This window comes from Haliotis asinina, chromosome 4 (assembly GCF_037392515.1).
Source record: "Haliotis asinina isolate JCU_RB_2024 chromosome 4, JCU_Hal_asi_v2, whole genome shotgun sequence".
Taxonomy (NCBI): Eukaryota; Metazoa; Mollusca; class Gastropoda; order Lepetellida; family Haliotidae; genus Haliotis; species Haliotis asinina.
Window position 1 is genome coordinate 74,493,892 of NC_090283.1, and position 21,903 is coordinate 74,515,794.

The 21,903-nt window shown below is 40.0% G+C and overlaps 1 protein-coding gene across 2 annotated transcripts in view; it reads right to left on the bottom strand.

Moving 5' to 3' along the window:
• LOC137281870 (phosphatidylinositol 3,4,5-trisphosphate 5-phosphatase 2-like) overlaps positions 1–21,903 on the bottom strand; it is an 84,256-nt gene that overhangs the window by 3,050 nt on the left and 59,303 nt on the right. For both annotated transcript variants that reach the window (XM_067813546.1, XM_067813545.1), the window contains exons 6-24: positions 20,194–20,334; positions 18,962–19,061; positions 17,835–17,912; positions 14,659–14,796; positions 14,361–14,493; positions 13,672–13,869; positions 11,908–12,104; positions 10,588–10,705; positions 8,731–8,827; positions 8,469–8,607; positions 7,879–7,978; positions 7,080–7,171; positions 6,626–6,707; positions 5,115–5,260; positions 4,660–4,717; positions 2,392–2,483; positions 1,943–2,033; positions 1,452–1,548; positions 473–534 (exon numbers count right to left, since the gene is read on the bottom strand). In XM_067813546.1, the coding sequence (XP_067669647.1) occupies positions 473–534; positions 1,452–1,548; positions 1,943–2,033; positions 2,392–2,483; positions 4,660–4,717; positions 5,115–5,260; positions 6,626–6,707; positions 7,080–7,171; positions 7,879–7,978; positions 8,469–8,607; positions 8,731–8,827; positions 10,588–10,705; positions 11,908–12,104; positions 13,672–13,869; positions 14,361–14,493; positions 14,659–14,796; positions 17,835–17,912; positions 18,962–19,061; positions 20,194–20,334 (2,159 nt within the window). The remainder of the gene's footprint in view (positions 1–472; positions 535–1,451; positions 1,549–1,942; positions 2,034–2,391; positions 2,484–4,659; positions 4,718–5,114; positions 5,261–6,625; positions 6,708–7,079; positions 7,172–7,878; positions 7,979–8,468; positions 8,608–8,730; positions 8,828–10,587; positions 10,706–11,907; positions 12,105–13,671; positions 13,870–14,360; positions 14,494–14,658; positions 14,797–17,834; positions 17,913–18,961; positions 19,062–20,193; positions 20,335–21,903) is intronic.

Genomic DNA, 21,903 nt, shown 5'->3' on the forward strand with positions numbered 1-21,903 from the left:
GCGAGCTTTCAAGTCTGAAGGGCTGCCAAGTTTCTCCAATATGGCTGCTTCCAATATCACAACACATTTTGTTGATGTATCCTTTAGGGTTGGGCAAGGTCTGGTTGCTGCCCTCAGGACACTGCTCTCAGGACGGTTTTCAAAGTTTTATCAGAAAGATACATCACATCGACACTGTGCTGATGTGACACTTTATTCTGATAAACCTTTATGTATTTTCTAGGACTGTTGGTAAACAGAATAGTACCAAGAAGTCATATCTTCATGTGTCAGTTCAAAGTTTATTAGGTGCTGCTAACTATGCAAGTAATCTAACTGCTTAACTCATCACTGTTTTACCGATCAGGACATAGATTTTAACTCTTATACATAGTATATTTGAAAGCTTTTGTTTCTCTATAAAGAGACAGACAGAAGGAAAATTCTGTGGTTTGGTCAACTCTATATACCAAAAACAGAAGCGTTTCTTTACCATATGTCTTCCTGGACTTGCCGACTCTGTATTTCCCTCCCATAGACACACGCATCTCACCCCTGGAGGAAAAACAAGGACATTATCAGACATATCTTACCCCTGGAGGAAAAACAATGACATTATCAGACATCTCACCACTAGAGGAAAAACAAGGAAACTGGGATATTATCAAACATATCTCAATGCTGGCAGAAATAAAAACGAGGACATTATCAGAAATATCTCACCCCTGGTGAAACAAAGACATTATGTAAGAATGTCGAGTTTTGATTGGTCCACGTGACTCTGATAAAATACCATGTACACCCATCACGATCCGCCAGTGGGAGTATAAAAGTCGTATACTCCCGCTGCAAAAGTCATATCACCCCGCTATGTCTCTGTGACGACGCGAAGTGAGAAAAGCTTGCAGCCTTTAGTGACGTGCGGTGCATTGAGTTCAAACGATCAGCTGGTGTCAACATGGCAGCAAGTCAATTCGATGCATGTTGTTTTGTTTTGATTTAGTGAAAATATTCAGCTAGATAAATGCGTTATCACATCGTGTTGAGGGAAATACGGGTTTTTTTCAGTCCCTCGTAAGGTTGTATTCCCCTCGCCTCCGGTTCGGGGAATACAACCTTACTCGGAACTGATAAAATCCTGTATTTCCCTCGACACGATGTGATAACTTATATTATCAGATTTGTCTCACCCCTGGCAGAAAAACAAGGACATTATCAGATATATCTCACCCCTGGATTAAAAACAAGGACATTATCCCACATATCTCATCCCTAGAGGAAAATCAAGGACATCACCAGACATATATCACCCTTCAGGGACAAACAAGGACATGAAACGTATCTCATGCCTGGAAGAAAATCAAGGGCATTATCACACATATCTCACCCCTACAAAATAATATGGGCATGACAAGGGACTGCTTCTCTAAAATGTAGCACATTTTGAACGTTTTTACAGTGGCGTCTTTTACCTGAGTTTCCCTGTCTCCTCTCCGTTGTGGGTGAGCACACACTCAAAACACTGGAAGTCTGGTGAGAACTGATCCTTCAGTGATACCACACACTCACCTGTAAACATCCACAACAATAAACATCTTCTAGAGGGAATACATTAAATCACGCACTTGAGAACAAAAACAATAATATATGCCTGTAACTGTAATGGAATACACACACTTGAAAACACACACAATACATCCAATTGTTAGATGCTATGTGTCATCAGACTATTCATCGTCATCATATCCCTGAACATTTTATCATTTATGCTTCATCTCATTTTTCTTACTGGAAAAGTGATTTCAACTGTGCATTTCAAGACTGCATGCAATCTAAAAACATAAGCATAAGAATTTCATCCCATTTATTCATGTACTTACTTGTCACGCACACTGACAAAAATTCCATCAGATTTTACATCCCCAACATGTTATAACACTGATAGCAAGAAGATACTAATTACCATAAGACTCATCATCGTCATCACATCCCCGAACAGCTATCAGGATGTGCTGCTCCTCCAGATAGTCCCGGTCCCCAAACATTGGCCGCAACTGTAACAGAGAACCACCAAGGTCACATGTTTCAATGTTGGAAGAGGGAGTGAGAATTCTCAGCACAAGAGAAGTTGTTATCAAAGTTGTGTTGCAAACAACTAGTATTTTGACAAAATCACAGAGAACTATCTTCGATCTAAGTCGATGTATCACATTTGGACAGAAAGAAAAAAACATGATCAGATTGGATAGAAAGAAAGGGAGATAATTAGTGTTGCTACTTTGGCCACTATGGGATTTTAAGAGAACCAGGAAATATGGCCACATTAGAACAGAGGTTACATAGGAAGATATGACAAGAGTAACCTCTGTGGGAAGAGGATGGGTTCATGGAAAAGAAGGATGTAAGAGATACCATGGGCAGTTGGTCAGCGTGCCATTCTGGACAGCAGTAGAAGCTGCTCTTGCTCTCGATAAACTTCACATTGGACTCACAGCAGATGATGTCTGAAACACGGAGCATGGTATTCATGATCAGGGCCTAATTGTTGTCCAAGATACACAGAAACCTGTATAGTCAAGCATCTTAGCTCTCAAGTCAGAGATGTAACCATGATCTGGGCTATCACCTAGCACACTTCCATTTATGTGGAAGCCATGATGGCTGAGTGGGTTAGATTGCTGACATTGTGTGCTTGGAGTTAAGTGACTCAACCCAAAGAAAGTACTACAATATGTACGAAACTGAGAAAACGTAAAGGTTCCACTAAATCAGAATCACATGTTCTCTGAGCAGGCACCGTATGTAAACAACTGGAGAGACATAGACATGTGACAGCTGTGATTGGATGAAACAGGGTAAAATGTTTGTGTTTTTCTAAAGCACATCCATTCAGTAATTACAACTGACCACAATTTTAAGCATTTAGTGCTCAGAAAGTTAGTGAGACAAGGTGGCTGGAAATTGTGCTTTATTGTAGTTTGTACTCCAGACAATACCCATGTGTACTTGGAATGGCTGTTGACAGCCTGGATAATGTTTTTGAAAAATATGAGGTAACGATAGAAGTCTATGGGTGAACATTTGGTGTTGTGTAACCTAAACCTAAACCTAACTGACCACTCCCTAAATGGCATTGTGTATTTAGAGCTTAGTATAGTTAAACACCTTTATTATCCATACACTGAAACATAACCGAGTACATAAAAATCACATGCTGCACACGTGTAATAAACCCTAAAATGAATTTCATTGGTCAGTTGTCCGACCATGACCTCCATGACGTCATTGGAATGTGGAACTACTTTTTTCATTCACAACTTTTTACTACAAATTTACTACGAATGTTCAGTCTCGCTACTACGAGAACAAACCAATGAAATGCTACCAAATACAAAACGTTACAATCAAACAATTTTTCACACACCGTGTTTATTGATACAAGATTTCGAGAAAAGGTAAAAATATACACAGCTCGAAAACGACAAAGGGAGCACACGTCACTGGCGACAAACGGCTAACTAACGCCTGCAAACATTTGACTCAGAAGTTGCAAGACAATAACGTAGTTCCATGCAAGTTTCTGGACATAAAAATGCACAGAGTGTGAACAATTATTCACGCCTTTCTGATGCACAACACTGGGGAAGTGGGAAATCTGTTGTCTTCGACCAGAAATCAGCCTGTCGAGTTTCCATGCTCGCGTTGTGCACTTTCAATCGTTCCGTCATCGGGAGTTTGTCCGAAATAAATCTAACATCCCAATGCATGTCATACACAAACACAAGCAAAGCCTTGTCTAGTGATGTTGTTCACACTATCTTCAGAGGTCCACTACATGGGGTACATTCCACATCAAAATCGACAAGTCTTCTATGGCAGTGAGTGAGACCGAGCCATTACAAACCATCGCCGTGTTGCTCGCTCTCCTCTCAGTGACTCTTCTGACGACGAATAACTTTCCCATTAACAATGCTTCCAGTTACACAATTCTTACAGTTACTTACGTTGATAAAGATTAAATTTCAATTCAAAATGTGTTTGTATTTTTGGCCTTCGTGTAGCTAGTCAATATGTCGCGCTCTTTACTTAGAATCATTACACAGGGAGTTTATGTCCATAGTGACGTATCACTGTATTCTTATGCGACCTTGAGCTTTACGTCAAGCAACAACACGTTTTACATGGACTAAGTTGTTTAGAAATATAAAGTTAGATACAAATGGATAATAAGGAAATTGACACACTCCCAAGTGTGTATTAATCTCTATTTATTACTTCCTTCAAGATCAGAGCCCATGGATGTCTGAGACTTTGCTCGGCCCTGACTATGATTTAGACACATCCCGTGATTTGTCAAAGACTCAGAGTTTAGCATAAAGGGGCTCAAATGTAGTTTGTGGTCTGACGTCCAAAAAAGGGGCCAATATTCTGGCTAGAAAGTAGATTGAAAATAATCGTGTCAGAGAAAAAACATTGACTGATATTATAAGTATTGATCAAGACACAATGACACAATGGCACAATGACACAAGACTGACCATGATATACATGGAGTAGCCTTGTATGACAAGCGCAAGGTGTTGGGCTGTGTCCTATCCTGGAATACCCTTGGGATGACAGAAGAATACACAGAGAGTTCTTGGTATGATATATTAGAGGGAATCATATACAGGTACTTACCAGACAGACAACCGGAATAGAACTCCAAGTTGAAATGTTGCCGGACACATGTCCTCACCTGAAACACGGCAAGAGTTATTGTTAATAATCACCTTTAACTTAACTCGATTGCATCACATCATGTCATCTTGAAGAGGTGATGTGACAGGATTTTCGATAATTACCACTTTTGAAAAGAACACTGGTTCCTGTTGAGCCTAAGGGACATAACTCCATCTGGTGATATGCAGCATTTGAGATCAATAAAGGGAATACCATTGTTTTACTTCAAACAAAATGGACATAATCAACAGACCACATATATCTACAAAACACACAGCCTTTTCCCTTTTCAAAACCATACTGGCAATATTTCTTATTAGGTCAAGTACGTATGACAAACTAAGATACTTGCAGTTCTGATTATGGAAACTGAGGAGAAATTCCACTCAACCGCCATCTTGTATCATACCTACCTGAGCCTCTATTCTGTTGAAGAGGATTCGGATGCTGGAGTTCTCGGTGAGCATGGCTTGACTCTGTACAAACTGTGATGCGATCCCAACTGTGAAGGATGCGAAGACAGGTCGGTGGTCACTGTTTAGAAGATTCTCCACACTTCCTGTAATGGAAACAGTTTCAAAATGACACAAAGTTTCCAGCTTTCAGCCAAGGGAGCCATGCCAATTAACACTCATCAGAGGGCTACACAAACCCCACAGTCTAGACTACCAGTTGTCCGACCTTCACTTTTGTGGAAGTCGTGGTGGCTGAGTGTGACAGGCGGCTGACTTTGTGCACTGGCGATTAGATGCCTGATTCTGAGAGTGTGGGTTTGAATTCTGGATGGGACTCAACTACAAAAAGAGCTAGAATTAGCACTTTATTAAGATTTTGTAATTCCAAACGTCACACATGACACAAAGTGAGAAAAAGAAAAAAACTGATCCCCAGAAAAAGTTTTATAACTATTCATGAAAGAAGTCACTATACACCAGGGGCTCCTTTCATGAAGCAACTATGCTAAGTTTAACTCCTTAACCCACTTTCTTTAACACTGCACTAAGGTTACCTTGATGACTTGCAGTCACCTTGATGCTTTGTGAAAAGAGACCCTGAACACCCAATGTTCCCTCCATTGAGGATCATGTCTGCAGCAAGATTGCTCCATATTTTAACCAAATGTAAATCTATATGTTTGTACTGCTAATTGTATGATTTTTCCATAATTTGTCCATTTCATCCTCGTTTGTGTTTTTGTATTTAACACCACTGCAATATGTCACAATATCTTTACCAAACAGCAAAAAAAAAAGCAAGACAAGTTTTTAAAAAGAGGACATATACACGAACACTTACTATTATTTCATATTTTTCAAAACTTGCATTTATTTTGTTGTTGAGTACATGTATTCTGGGTTCACCACTTGACCTTCCTACTGCACCAGTTTACCAAGTCACAAAGCAGTTGAAGCTCCATGACTGACTTCTCCAACAGACTGGTGACAGCATTGACTTAACATTACTCCATGTTTAACTGTAGATAGATATAACACTCAGAAGGTTGTGTCTGGCTGTCATCTTTACTATAACTAATACTTCCATATCTGCAATGTGGTCGCCATTATCAACCAACAAGATCTGACTAGGTACCAGTTTAGGGAAACAGATGTGAAATTATGCCGATCATAGTGCAGACTACAAAACAAAGTGGTTGTACATATTGAGTGAGTAAGATTTTATGACGCTTATATCAACATTCCAGCAATATACTGACCTGGGATTCACACATTGTATCCATCTGGGGAATCAAACCTGGGTGTTCACCATGACAAGACAGTGCACCTCTAGGCTACCCCTACACCCTGGTCATGTACTGGCTGATTGAATGACTTACTGAATACGAACATGTGACAGACTGACTACAGTAAAGTTGTAACAAGATAGTCATAATAATATTTTTTACAGGTCAAGAAATGCAACTCACCATATGCGTTGTTCTCGATGAAAGTCCCGGGGTAGGAATGCCACAATATTCTGTCACACCAAGATGGTACATTTATCCTTTCCTGAAATGACATAACTACGCCATGGAGAACATGTCCACGAAGAAAAACGTGAGTGAGCGGATTTGTGTGAGTGAGTGAGTGAGTGAGTGAGTGAGTGAGTGAGTGAGTGAGTTATATTTCACATCACCTTTAGCAGTTTTATTCTAGCAATATAACAGCAAGGGAAATGCAACAACAGAAATGTGCTTCACACTGTACCCATTTGGGGAGTCAAACCAAGATTTTTGGCATGACAAGCGAACACTTTAACCACTAGGCTACCCCATTATCTGGACATTATTTGGACTTTAAGATCATTAGTACAGGAAGCTGTTGGAGACTGACCTGAACTGTGTGGTGGCCATGTTTTATACACCCCAGCTACAGACTCACCCCTGTTTTCTTGACCTTCTTCCAATCGTACTTGTAGCCCGGCTTCCCTCGGTACAGGCGGTAGGTCGGCATGAAGTTGATCTCGCTCTCATCTGAAGGAAATACAAAATTCTGTAACTATTTGTGAATGTTTTGTCTGTATGGAATGGAATGGTGTTTCACATGCTTAATAAACGGCTAGCAAGATATGACGCTTTTAGAAATTTTAAACCGGTAATGGTGTGGAACAAGTTGAAAATGCAAGTCCACAAGTTTCTTAATCAAACTGGAAATCACCCTTAAGACACAAATCACCCTTTCAGAAAAACAATCACTTATTTCCCACTTATTTTCCAAATGATAAATCCCCAACCATGTCTCAAGGCCGAAACAAAGGTGAGTGAGTGAGTTTAGTTTTACGCTGCACTCGGCAATATTACAGCTATATGGCGGCGGTCTGTAAATAATCAAATCTGGACCGGACAATCCAGTGATAAATAACATGAGCATTGATCTGCGCTATTGGAAACCGATGACATGAGTCAACTAAGTCAGCAAGCCTGACCACCCGACCCCATTAGTCACCTCTTACGACAAGCATAGTCGCCTTTTATGGCAAGCATGGGTTGCTGAAGGCCTATTCTACCCCGGACCTTCACAGGTCCAAATGAAGGAGTAAACACAAGTATGCTAATGGTAGGCAGTCAGTTTAAAGAACTTTAAATCCTAAAGAAAAATCACAAGAGAAAAATACATGCCAACCTCCCGCTTCTGTAAATATTATTTAATTTATGCCTCATCATTCAAGGTGACAACTCACTGAAGTTGAAGAAGGCATCTTTATCAAACTGTGTCTTCCTCAGTTGGTCTCTGTCCAATAGGAATGGAATATCTCGGTCTTCAGCTCTCTTCAGCACAACCTTCATACAAACGCAGCAGAAAATGTGTATCTGAGTTGCCTCCCCTTGCTATGTAAAGACGGCAAGTGTCTTTGTTTATAATTGCATAATTAATATTGTCCATTATGAAATGGTTCATATGAATTTAGACCATCAGAGAGAGTTAGTATCGGTTTACATCATTTTTAGCAATAGTCAAGCAATATCCCGATAGGGGACACCACTGTGCCAATATGAGGAATCAAACCTGTGTCTTCAGTGTGAAGAGCGAACACCTTAACCACTAGGATACCTCATCAACACAGGACCATGGCAGATCATACACCTAGCTTTGGATCTGTTTGCAAGTGACTTTTGTTCTCAACTCCCTTAGGAGTATTACAAGAAAAGATGACCATGTTCTTGTGACACCAATAACTAATTAAAGGGAGGCTGCAGGGCAACCCAAACCATGTCACCTTTCAGTTGAGATCTGAACTCAGATCTCAGAGAACTAACATTAAGCACTTACATCTACTTTCTCTACAATTCTATAGTTAAGATCTCCAAAGAAGAAAACATGGTGAAATTTGTGTGAAACGTCAAATCCTTCAAAGCTTTTTGGTCCGAGTGACAACCCCCTCAGGATATCTCTGTAGTTCTGGTTTCTCCTGAAATGTTGTAAATAAATCACAATGAGAGTCAAAGGACACAACCATCAGTTTAAAGCTTTTTTCATATTCCATAATCATTTTATCTGTGCCAGTAAAAGCAGTTTTCCCAAACCAACTTACCTGTGCAACCTCTCATCCCCTGAAGTCAGATGTGCGTTGATGAAACAGATACTAGTACCGTTGAACTGGAATGAAACAGCCGAAGCTCCCTTGTTGCCTAGTAACAGAAAGTAAATGTTTATTTCACTGTACCAAATGTGAACAAATTGAGTTGGGTTTTACTCTGCTTCTAGCAATATTCCAGCCAGCAGTATCAGATGGGGGACATGAAAAATGGGCTTCACACACTGTACAATTGTGGGGAATCAAACCCGAGTCTTTGGCATGAGGAGCGAACACTTTAACCACTACACCATCATATTGACGTCATATTGACGAAAAATCACACACAAGCACATAAATGTTCTTCATTATAAACAAGATTAATGCTTGTGTATTGAATCTGGCATTAGGTTTAGAGAATCACAGATACAAAGTCAAATCAACAACAAGAGTCATCAGAAGATGACATATCCCCCCGGCCCCCAAATATTTGAAAGGACAAATCATCTGACAGCTAGTTGATGTTTTCTTAGATTAAGTTTGAATCGTTTCCAAGGAAGTCATGAAAAATATCAATGCCATATATTTGTAAACAGCAAAAGGCACGACTTCAAGATATATCTGCCAAGATCTGTTGAAAGATATGAAATGGTTTCTCCGGAAACGAAGCCTATCCCTCCATTTTGAGACTATGTCAAAATTGTTTCCATGGAAACCAGGAAAAATAAAAATGCCAAAACATTGTAAATAGCAAAAGGCACTACTTCGTGGTCTGTCTCAAATATCTGCCAAGTTTTGCTGTAAGATATTGAATAGTTTTCGACTTGTTCTCCGGAAACGAAGCCCATCCCACCATTTAGAGACTAAGTCAGAATCATTTCCATGGAAACTGGGAAAATGATAAATCACAAAAATCTGTAAATAGCAACTCTGGGGGTCTGCCACACATATCTACCAAGTTTTGTGGAAAAATATAAAACGTTTTTTGAACTCTGCTCCGGAAACGAAACATACCTCTAACTTTTGAGACTATGTCCGAAACATTTCCATGGAAACCGAGAAAATAATATATCACAAAAACCTGTAAATAGCAAAAGGCACCACTTTAGGTTCTGATTGATATATCTACCTATCTGTTTAAGTTTTGCACAAAAATATTGAACGTTTTTTTAGTTTTGCTCCGGAAATGATGCCCACTCCACCTAACACCAAAATGTGAAAAATGGAAAATGGAAAATGGAAAAACTAAAAATATAAATGCAAAATCTCTGTAAATAGCAAAAGGCACAACTATAGGATGAGACTATTACATCTATCAAATTTGGTCTAAAAATATTGAACGGTTTCTGAGTGATGCTCCGGAAACAATTGATTACGGACGGATGGATGGACCGATGGGCAGGCGGACGGATGGATCGGCGGGCAGACTGACGAGGCGCAGGGGAGATAAAAACGAGAATGTTCAGATAGAATCTTCTGTGTGACTCTAGTTATGTGGTCATTTTCAAATTATATGAGGAATGAAGTTTGTATTTAGTTAAACCAAGAGAGATTGTGTAGCACATATTTACAAAACAGATAATAGATTGAAGGACTGATTGAAACAAAGCATGTCTTAGAGACATGAGAGGCCCATAGAACAGAACTGAACAGAAGCTACCTTTGTGCATAATTTATGGCTAGGAGTGGTGGTGATGATTGTTATGGGGGGGGGGGGGGGAGGGGGCACCCATTATGTTCTCAGGAGGTAGGGTGTACTGTACTTATAAATCAACATCATCCCACCTAGCCATAATTAAGGAACGGTCCCTTTGGCCCTATTTTGCTACTCTCCATGCAGGGTGCAACAGGTGACAGGTTTCTATAGCAACATACCAAGAGCATTAGCAATGCCAGTCTTGACAGAGGACTTCTGTATGTGAGAGATGCAGTGCCGGTGTTGCGGGTTGATGAGGACGACAACTCGGATACTCCACAAGTTACACATCTCCAGCTGAAGCAATGGAGTAAATATTTAAACATTCAAAATAACAAAATGAAGGCTAAGAAGACAAACTACACATTTAGAGCAAGGCTAGTCCATTGCATAAGTAGTAAATAAACAGAAGACAAAGCATACAATACAATAGCTACAATATATTTGCCTGAATATCTCACATTTGCAGTATAATGTTATAGTATGTGTATGTGTCATGTTCAACCTGGAGATGTATATATATCACACAATGCCTTTACAAGCAACACAACGAAGATGCTAAATGTCTCACACAATCTTTGTGTTTGCTGTTCATGCCTCCTACAGCCTCCCCTGGGATGGATTGATGGAGGGTGGTTGGTTCATGGATGGATGGATGGATAAATGGATGACAGATAGGTAGGTGGATTGATGGATTGGTGGGTGGGTTGGTTGCAATAGATGAATGGTGGGTGTGAGGATGGATGGGGGAGGAAGGATGGATGGATGACAGATGGAGGATTGGTGGTTGATGGATGGACTGAGTGAGTGAGTTCAGTTTTACGCCACACTTGGCAATACTCCAGCTACATGGTGGCAGTTTGTAAATAAACCAGTCTGGACCAGACAATCCAGTGATCAACACCATGAGCACTGATCTGGTCAACAGGAACTGATTGATAACGTGTCAACCAAGTCAGCAAGCCCAACTACCCGATTCTGTTAGCTACCTCTTACAAGCATAATAGCTTTTATGGCAAGCATGGGTTGCTGAAGGCCTATTTTACCCCAGAGCTTCACGGGTTTTGATGGATGGATGGATGGATGGATGGATGGATGGATGGATGGATGGATGAGTGGGTGGATGGATGAATGATAGATGATGGTATTGATGATGGATAGGTGAGTGGAGGATGTATGACTAAAATAGTCATGTCCCACACCAACAGTGTACAATGACAAGTCACCGTGCTTGTCTACCAGATCTGACCTTGTCTCACTTAGAGAAGGTAAAACTTGGGCCTTATTATGCAGTGGAGTAAGTTCATGCTATTTCTACATCAACAAAAATTCATGTGATTTCTAAAATTCAAAACATGTCAAGGGTTGATATATTATTCCTCTATAGTGCAGAAAGATTTTCAGTTCATACATCTCAATTGACATTCAGAATTTCAGGCTCTGAATTAACAGGACCAAACCTAGTGACAATCATAATGGTTTATAACAAAGGTTTTTACCATCTCCACATCCACCATCAGTGTGGCCTTCAGTGACGCCTTCAGTGTGTTGACCCAGTCCTTGTCATTGAGAGCACTCTCCTGTGTGCCAATCACATAGATGTCATGTGGAATGCGTGACAGTGTACGATCAAGTGACTTTCCTTCACCGTTACACTTCAACCAATGCTTCAATGTGTGGTCCGGTGCCGACTTTCCTGGAAGACAACGTGGTATCTCAGATAAACATATGTCAGATCTACTTATCTGAAACCTATGTCCACCTACTTATAGTCTACTCCACTTACTAATAGTCTACACAACCTACTAATAGTCTACACCACCTACTAATAGTCTACACCACCTAACTAAACAGACCAATATTCCTCTTCCATCTACCCATATTCCACATCCACATACCCATATTCCACATCCACCTACCCATATTCCTCTTCCACCTACCCATATTCCACATCCACCTACCCATATTCCACATCTACCTACCCATATTCCACATCCACATACCCATACTCCACATCCACATACCCATATTCCACATCCACCTACCCATATTCCTCATCCACCTACTCATATTCCACATCCACATACCCATATTCCACATCCACATACCCATATTCCACATCCACCTACCCATACTCCATATCCCATATTCCACATCCACCTACCCATATTCCACATCCACCTACCCATACTCCACACCCACCTACCCATACTCCACACCCACCTACCCATACTCCGCATCCATCTACCAATATTCCATGTCCACCTACCCATACTCCACGTCTCATATTCCACATTCACTCACCCATACTCCACATCCACCCACCCATATTCCTCTTCCACCTAACCACATTCCACATCCGGCTACTGATATTCCTCTCCCACCTACGCATACTCCACGTCCACCTACCCATATTTCACATCCACCTACCCATATTCCACATCCACCTACCCATATTCCACATCCACCTACCCATATTCCTCTTCCACCTAACCACATTCCACATCCACCTACCGATATTCCTCTCCCACCTACGCATACTCCACGTCCACCTACCCATATTTCACATCCACCTACCCATATTCCACATCCACCTACCCATATTCCACATCCACCTACCCAAATTCCTCGTCCACCTACCCATATTCCACATCCACCTACCCTTATTCCTCTTCCACCTACCCATATTCCTCTTCCACCTACCCATATTCCACATCCACCTACCCATATTCCTCGTCCACCTACCCATATTCCACATCCACCTACCCATATTCCTCTTCCACCTACCCATATTCCACATCCACCTACCCATATTCCTCGTCCACCTACCCATATTCCTCTTCCACCTACCCTTATTCCTCTTCCACCTACCCATATTCCACATCCACCAACCCTTATTCCTCTTCCACCTACCCATATTCCTCTTCCACCTACCCATATTCCACATCCACCTACCTATATTCCTCTTCCACCTACCCATATTCCACATCCACCTACCCATATTCCACATCCACCTACCCATATTCCACATCCACCTATCCTTATTCCTCTTCCACCTACCCTTATTCCTCTTCCACCTACCCATATTCCACATCCCAAGTTCCACATCTACCTACCCATACTCCACGTCCACCTACCCATATTCCATGTGCGATATGCCGCATTCACCTAACCATATTCCATGTCCCATATTCCACGTGCCATATTCCACATTCACCTAACCATATTCCACATTCACCTACTTATATTGCACATCCACCTACCCATATTCCACGTCCCAATGAACACTGATATTTGGTCCACCTTCTCTTCCTTGGAATGTAAGCTCTTCATGTGTCGGATCTGGAGGCAGAAGTTCTCTCTAGCGTGAGCATTCTCAAACATGTAGGACGTCTTCTTCTTGCCCTCGATGATCACATCCAGACGACTGTTGTCTGATGTGCTTTTCACAAGTTGAAGAACTGGAACAAAATAAAAATTTAAATACAATAAGTGATACATCTGAACTCAAACCAAAATAAAATAATGTTTCCAAATATAATCGACATCCCTTTTGTCCTCTCTTTTTGGTTATACTTTTGTAAAATATTTTATTTTGTCACAGTACACTGGAGTCTCAACAATTCTCCATATTAAATGTTCCCAGGATTCATTCACCAATAATTAACCCTACAAGCCTCTCTTGTCTTATGTGTTTCTTATTCAGAGCTTCACACTGATAAGTAAGACATATGAAAAAAATCCTTTGGTTTAAAATGCCACAAATACATAGTGATAACAAGACATGAGAGAAATACTCTCACAGTATGCACTTTGTCTGATAGAGTGTCTGCTTTATATACTGGCCTGACAAATCTATGCGAGCACTCTATTTGGCCCTCTACCCGTGTTAACAGTTGGGTGGATTTTGACAAACTATGAACAGTTTATAAGTAATGTTTGAAGATATTACTTCTGTCATGTGTAAACGTGTTGCTTGAGTCCAGGAAGTCTTTGGAGGGTTTCACAGCATAGAACCGGCCTTGACGAATGTCCACATTCAGCGTCACCTTGCTGGTCAACTTTCCTGCTTTTGATGACCGTACCTGGAAAAATAGACACTATTCAAAAGGAGATCATTTTCTTGGGGGGAACTCATGGATATTCCAGTTAAACCATGGTAGCATATAAAGAATGATATCAGGACCCAACAATTCAGTCATAGAGGACTTACTGCAAAGGACAATGGTAATGTAAAGAGGGAGACTCACCTCAAAGGATGAGAGTGGTATAGAGAGGGAGGACATAGGCGATGGCATCTGCTGCAGTGCACCAGTGAGCTCCCGCATCTCGTCAGGGTCCAGGTAGTCATAGCTGCTGTCGGGGAGCTGCTTCACTACCTCATGGGCCTGCAACATATACAACAGATCATGATGGGTGGAAGTGTTAGTGAGTGAGGGAGTATGTTTTTACACCACTTTCAGTAATATTCCAGCAAAGGGGAAACCACAATAGGATTCACACCATGTAAGGATTCAAACTCAGGTTTCTACGTGATGAGCAAACGTTTTTACCACATCTACCTAACCAAGCCAGTCGCCATACAAAATATTTTCATGTCCGCATGATATCTCACAACACAGACATACTTTTTAAATCATACCAGTTTCATTAACTCATTTTTTTGCAACAACTATTAACTAAATTTTAAGTCCGCATGATATCCCACAACACAGACATACTTTTTAAATCATACCAGTTTCATTAACTCATCTTTTTGCAGCAACTATTATCTAAATTTTAAGTCCGCATGATATCCCACAACACAGACATACTTTTTAAATCATACCAGTTTCATTAACTCATCTTTTTTCAGCAACTATTAACTAAATTTTAAGTCCGCATGATATCCCACAACACAGACATACTTTTAAAATCATACCAGTTTCATTAACTCATTTTTTTGCAGCAACTATTAACTAAATTTTAAGTCCACATGATATCCCACAACACGGACATACTTTTTAAATCATACCAGTTTCATTAACTCATCTTTTTGCAGCAACTATTAACTAAATTTTAAGTCCGCATGATATCCCACAACACAGACATACTTTTTAAATCATACCAGTTTCATTAACTCATCTTTTTTCAGCAACTATTAACTAAATTTTAAGTCCGCATGATATCTCACAACACAGACATACTTTTTAAATCATACCAGTTTCATTAACTCATCTTTTTGCAACAACTATTAACTAAATTTTAAGTCCGCATGATATCCCACAACACAGACATACTTTTTAAATCATACCAGTTTCATTAACTCATCTTTTTGCAGCAACTATTAACTAAATTTTAAGTCCGCATGATATCCCACAACACAGACATACTTTTTAAATCATACCAGTTTCATTAACTCATCTTTTTGCAGCAACTATTAACTAAATTTTAAGTCCGCATGATATCCCACAACACAGACATACTTTTTAAATCATACCAGTTTCATTAACTCATCTTTTTGCAGCAACTATTAACTAAATTTTAAGTCTGCATGATATCCCACAACACAGACATACTTTTTAAATCATACCAGTTTCATTAACTCATCTTTTTGCAGCAACTATTAACTAAATTTTAAGTCCGCATGATATCCCACAACACAGACATACTTTTTAAATCATACCAGTTTCATTAACTCATTTCTTTGCAGCAACTATTAACTAAATTTTAAGTCCGCATGATATCCCACAACACAGACATACTTTTTAAATCATACCAGTTTCATTAACTCATCTTTTTTCAGCAACTATTAACTAAATTTTAAGTCCGCATGATATCCCACAAGACCGCATGATATCCCACAAGACAGACATACTTTTTAAATTATACCAGTTTCACTAACCCATCTTTTTTCAGCAAATATCAATCAAAATTAAAATGTATTGTCCTCCAAGAGCAAAAACAGACAGTGCAAAATCAACTTTAACAACTCTGAGGGACAAATTTCTGTAATACAATTTCATAGGATCAACTTACAAATTTCAATTTGCCACCCTTTTTTGAAGGGAAAATTTTTGTCCTTGATGAAAAACATTCAAGAGGCATTGCTGGAACTGGTTCACCAGTAGAGTACTACTCTTCACACACTCACGTCAGTTTTAACTCTAAGATTGGTCAGCTTGTGCTATTTAGTTGTTCTGCTTCAAGCTGTCACAATACTCCATTGTTCTACCAAACAGTGTCACCCACCATGCTGCAGGAGACACACATTGGCCTGTCTCAATTGTCTTAGTGAACACATTCATTAACTGTTCATTATTCCCTAATCACTCACCTTGCTGCGAGCTCAGGGAAGGTAAATGAACCACCTGCCTGTGTTACAACAAGACAATGTTGCACCTGGGAGTGTATGGATTTGGGGATTATAAGAGATAATCCTGTGTTTGAAATGGAAGTACAAACTGTAAAACACTGTTTGCTTCATGGTTTACATACATGCACTTCAGGGGATAGATACACCAAGTGTGCACGCATTGTAACCACTTCCAACAGCCACCTGCCCTTTTGGGATAAAGAACTGAGATGCTAACTTGCATAACATTTTTGTTGTTTTCTTTACAAATCCACTGGCCTTAAAATACAACAAATACATAAAAATTACAACCAGAATGACCAGTTTCTTACACTGATGACACACATGATCACTTTGGTAATAAAAAAATATATTAAAAAAACAGAATACACTGGATCGTGTTCTTGGCAGTGTAAAGCCAACAGATATTTGCGGCATATATCAATATCGATGCAAATTAGAGTGGTCATATGCAAATTTTACGAACTGCCTTCACAGTGTAAACAAACATGGGTCAAGGGTCAGTGGTTGTGTCCATTTTGATGTAGTTACGGTACTGTCAGTGCTTTGACCTAAGAAAAGTCATTCCTGGTTATGATAGATGGAGTAGGTTACAAAGCCAAGAGAGAAAGTCATAGGCTTACGAAGATACCAACATCAGTTTCCCGACCGTCTGTCGGTATGTGCGACAGAACGGCACAGGAATCTATGTGCACAATCTCACGCGAATATTAAAGTGTATTTGTTGTTCAAAGGGATAGTTTCTGAAGTGCCATGCTTTAACCCCTAGGCTACCCTACGCTCCTCCATCCACAGATGAAATCCATTTTTTTTCATCTTTGTAACAGGGTTTACGTCTGTGGTTGTGTGGACAAGGCATCAGATGAGGTACGTTGTTCAAATTCCATAACAGGACATGTATAAAGATCTGGCTGGTACAAACCCATATGGGATTCAAAGCCCTGCTACAATGACACAACATTTCAACCACCAGGCAAGTCTACTACCCCTGTACCAGGGGGAGGCACGACGAGGCAACCACTCGATCTACTAGACCATGGAGGTAGTGTAACCTAAGCAAGGATGTCTTACCTTCTCTTCTAGTTTGAGGACTTGGCTATGACAGGTCTGAAGTTTGTCTGCCAGGAAGGTGATATATGTCATGGCGACCTGAAGAAGGAAAATCACAGACAATAATAAGACGAATATGAATAATTCATTTACATAGTGCCTCACATCCAGTGTAATCAGAATCTGACTATCATTACCCTAGATAACCCAAGCTGCACAGTGCAGCGCTGAAAGGTCAATGGTTACATGACTGTATCCCACCGGGCCCCCATTTTTCTGCTGGGTGAACAGAGGCAATTTTGAACAAAGTCACTTGTTTACGGTGAGATCATATGTTAACATATCTGCTAATTTGATTCTGAATCAGCTACAATAAATCCTTACATTTGTGGTAAAGTGATGGGGTTGTCATGTATAGTTTTCAATCTGCTGTTAGATCAGCCCTCAAGGGAAATAACTCTCTGTTTCTTACAGAAGTAAATGCTACAAGCATACTTTAATTTTAATGCACATTTCTAATGTCATTTTTCATGACTCTGCCTTACAGGTACACACATCCAAAGGTCTCAGTGATCTTTGGCTAGGTTGAAAAATAATGCAAACAACTGAAGTCACATATATCGCTTATGGTGGATGAGGGTGAGTTTACTTTTATGCCACTCTCAGCAATATTACTGCAGTGTCACAGTGGGAGACACCGGGAATAGGCATCATATATTGTTAGTTAAGCTATCCTGGTAAGATTCTCACCAAACTCACCAGAAATTGCAACAGAATTGATTTTCAACTGTTGAAAGATCCTGAAGCATTCCTTTATAACTTCTAGGAAAATCTCAATGGTGGAACAAGGCGAAGGCATAATATCTTTGGGTATTTTATGCTTTTGTACAATATTTTGACATTATATTCAGAATTTTCAGTACAGTGGTACAGAGATTTACTTTGCATTTGAAAACAACATATACAGCAAATAAGCAGAATGATTTTTCAGTGGATTGATCCTGTATCTTTTGTATTTCTGGCCACCCGTGGCAGCTAGTCGTAACTGGTGGCAGCTAGTTTTAACTCAAAGCAGCTAGTTGTAACTGGTGGTACCTGGTGAAAGCCATGCAGGCTTGGATGTCCAAGACTTGAGGGATATAACTCACCCCATTCATGGTTAATCCTGAGTGTCGAGAGCGATCATCCTCATCCTGAGTCAACAGATCCTTACACAGCGATAGCTTCAGCAGGAAGGCATCCATCTCCCTAGGAAACATACACAATGGCCAGATTATACTGTTCTTAAGATGCAACATTACGCATTTGTTCAAAAATACATGTCTGGGAATCATCAAATCAGATAAGAACTTCAAGAAAAATATTTTTCGGACACATTATCTCATCAAATCACATTGGATATGATCTTAAACTGCATGGACTATACACGCAGACAAACACCGGGATGTGATGCCCAGGCTATATATAGAAAAGCAGGGGATATAGGATTTACAAGACTGATAAAATCCAAATGATAAAGACAAGGAGGAAACAGATGATGATGAGAGGAAAATCTGACTATTTATTCCATTGTTTTGAAAATGTTTCATCTGTACTTTTTTGGAATGGTATTTATACCACATGAACAATGACAAGCTTGACTGTGAGTTGCAGTATCAGCTATTCTACTCTTAACTGTACAACCCTAAATGGGCCTCTATCCCCAAGAGTGTCTCAGTGCAATTTATAGTACAAGGCAGTGTAAGGGGGATAACTCTAATTGCCCTTGTTTGAGAGTAGAGAACATATGGCCATGGTCTTGCCATGCCTGTTATGTAAGCCCATCTTGAGCCGGAATAACCCCACATTAATCGGTGATAGTTGTTTTACACACCGCCAAAACAGTGGCTGAAAGCCTGCATTCTGCAATACTCTTGCTATATGACAGAACATGACTGTTCCGCGGCTGGCATTGTGACCAATGATCCAAGCTGTCGATGACCAACACTAACATGCAAGTCACTGAGCATCAACATATAATCAATAATGTTGCCTAATATCGTCAGGACTGCATAGTTATTGACTTTTGTCACAGATAATAACTAATCTCTGTAATGGACAATGACTGCTGACCTTTTAACAGCCAAATCACTGAGATCTCTAGAGAAAATTACTGACATCAGTGCAGAAAGGAAATGGCTTTTGACTGACCTCTAGAACAGCGAAAGAGTTTAGTTATATACCGCTTTTAGCAGTATTCCAGCAATTTCATGGCGGAGGACAGCAAAAGTGGTTTTCACATATTGTACCCATGTGGGGAATTAAACCCTGATCTTTTGCGTGACAAGCGAATGCATTAACCCTCCCACCACCCACCCTTCTACAACAGACAATGACTAACCTTTGAAGACCTTTGCCTGCAATCTCCAGAAGCTGCTGGAACTCAGGCATCATGTCGTCACCAGCACGGTAGAGAGACGCATCCTTCTCCATTCCACTGTCGATGTACTTCTTGATGCCATCCACAAACTCCCCATCACAGCTGGCAACACAAACAATGTGTTGCTTAGCACAACTAGTTATCACAGGTATCAACTTACCTGGGATGACAATTTTACTGTTTCCAAAAATCAGAATTATAACACCTATAACATGTTTAAGTCATGGTGAGATATTGTTGCTGATTATAGTTTTCAGAGGTGTCTATCAACATTGGAAGATAATGTTGCTGATCTTAGTCATCAGAGGTGACGATCAACATTGGAAGATCATGTTGCTGATCTTAGTTATCAGAGGTGACTATCAACATTGGAAGATCATGTTGCTGATCTTAGTTATCAGAGGTGACTATCAACATTGGAAGATCATGTTGCTGATCTTAGTTTTCAGAGGTGACTATCAATATTGGAAGATAATGTTGCTGATCTTAGTCATCAGAGGTGACTATCAACATTGGAAGATAATGTTGCTGATCTTAGTCATCAGAGGTGTCTATCAACATTGGAAGATAATGTTGCTGATTATAGTTTTCAGAGGTGTCTATCAACATTGGAAGATCATGTTGCTGATCTTAGTTATCAGAGGTGACTATCAACATTGGAAGATCATGTTGCTGATCTTAGTTTTCAGAGGTGTCTATCAACATTGGAAGATCATGTTGCTGATCTTAGTTATCAGAGGTGACTATCAACATTGGAAGATCATGTTGCTGATCTTAGTTATCAGAGGTGACTATCAACATTGGAAGATCATGTTGCTGATCTTAGGTATCAGAGGTGACTATCAACATTGGAAGATGATGTTGCTGATCTTAGTTATCAGAGGTGACTATCAACATTGGATGATCATGTTGCTGATCTTAGTTATCAGAGGTGACTATCAACATTGGAAGATGATGTCGCTGATCTTAGTTATCAGAGGTGACTATCAACATTGGAAGATCATGTTGCTGATCTTAGTTATCAGAGGTGACTATCAACATTGGAAGATGATGTTGCTGATCTTAGTTATCAGAGGTGTCTATCAACATTGGAAGATCATGTTGCTGATCTTAGTTATCAGAGGTGACTATCAACATTGGAAGATCATGCTGCTGATCTTAGTTATCAGAGGTGACTATCAACATTGGAAGATCATGTTGCTGATCTTAGTTATCAGAGGTGACTATCAACATTGGAAGATGATGTTGCTGATCTTAGTTATCAGAGGTGTCTATCAACATTGGAAGATCATGTTGCTGATCTTAGTTATCAGAGGTGACTATCAACATTGGAAGATCATGTTGCTGATCTTAGTTATCAGAGGTGTCTATCAACATTGGAAGATGATGTTGCTGATCTTAGTTATCAGAGGTGTCTATCAACATTGGAAGATGATGTTGCTGATCTTAGTTATCAGAGGCATCTATCAACATTGGAAGATGATGTTGCTGATCTTAGTTATCAGAGGTGACTATCAACATTGGAAGATCATGTTGCTGATCTTAGTTATCAGAGGCATCTATCAACATTGGAAGATGATGTTGCTGATCTTAGTTATCAGAGGTGTCTATCAACATTGGAAGATGATGTCGCTGATCTTAGTTATCAGAGGTGTCTATCAACATTGGAAG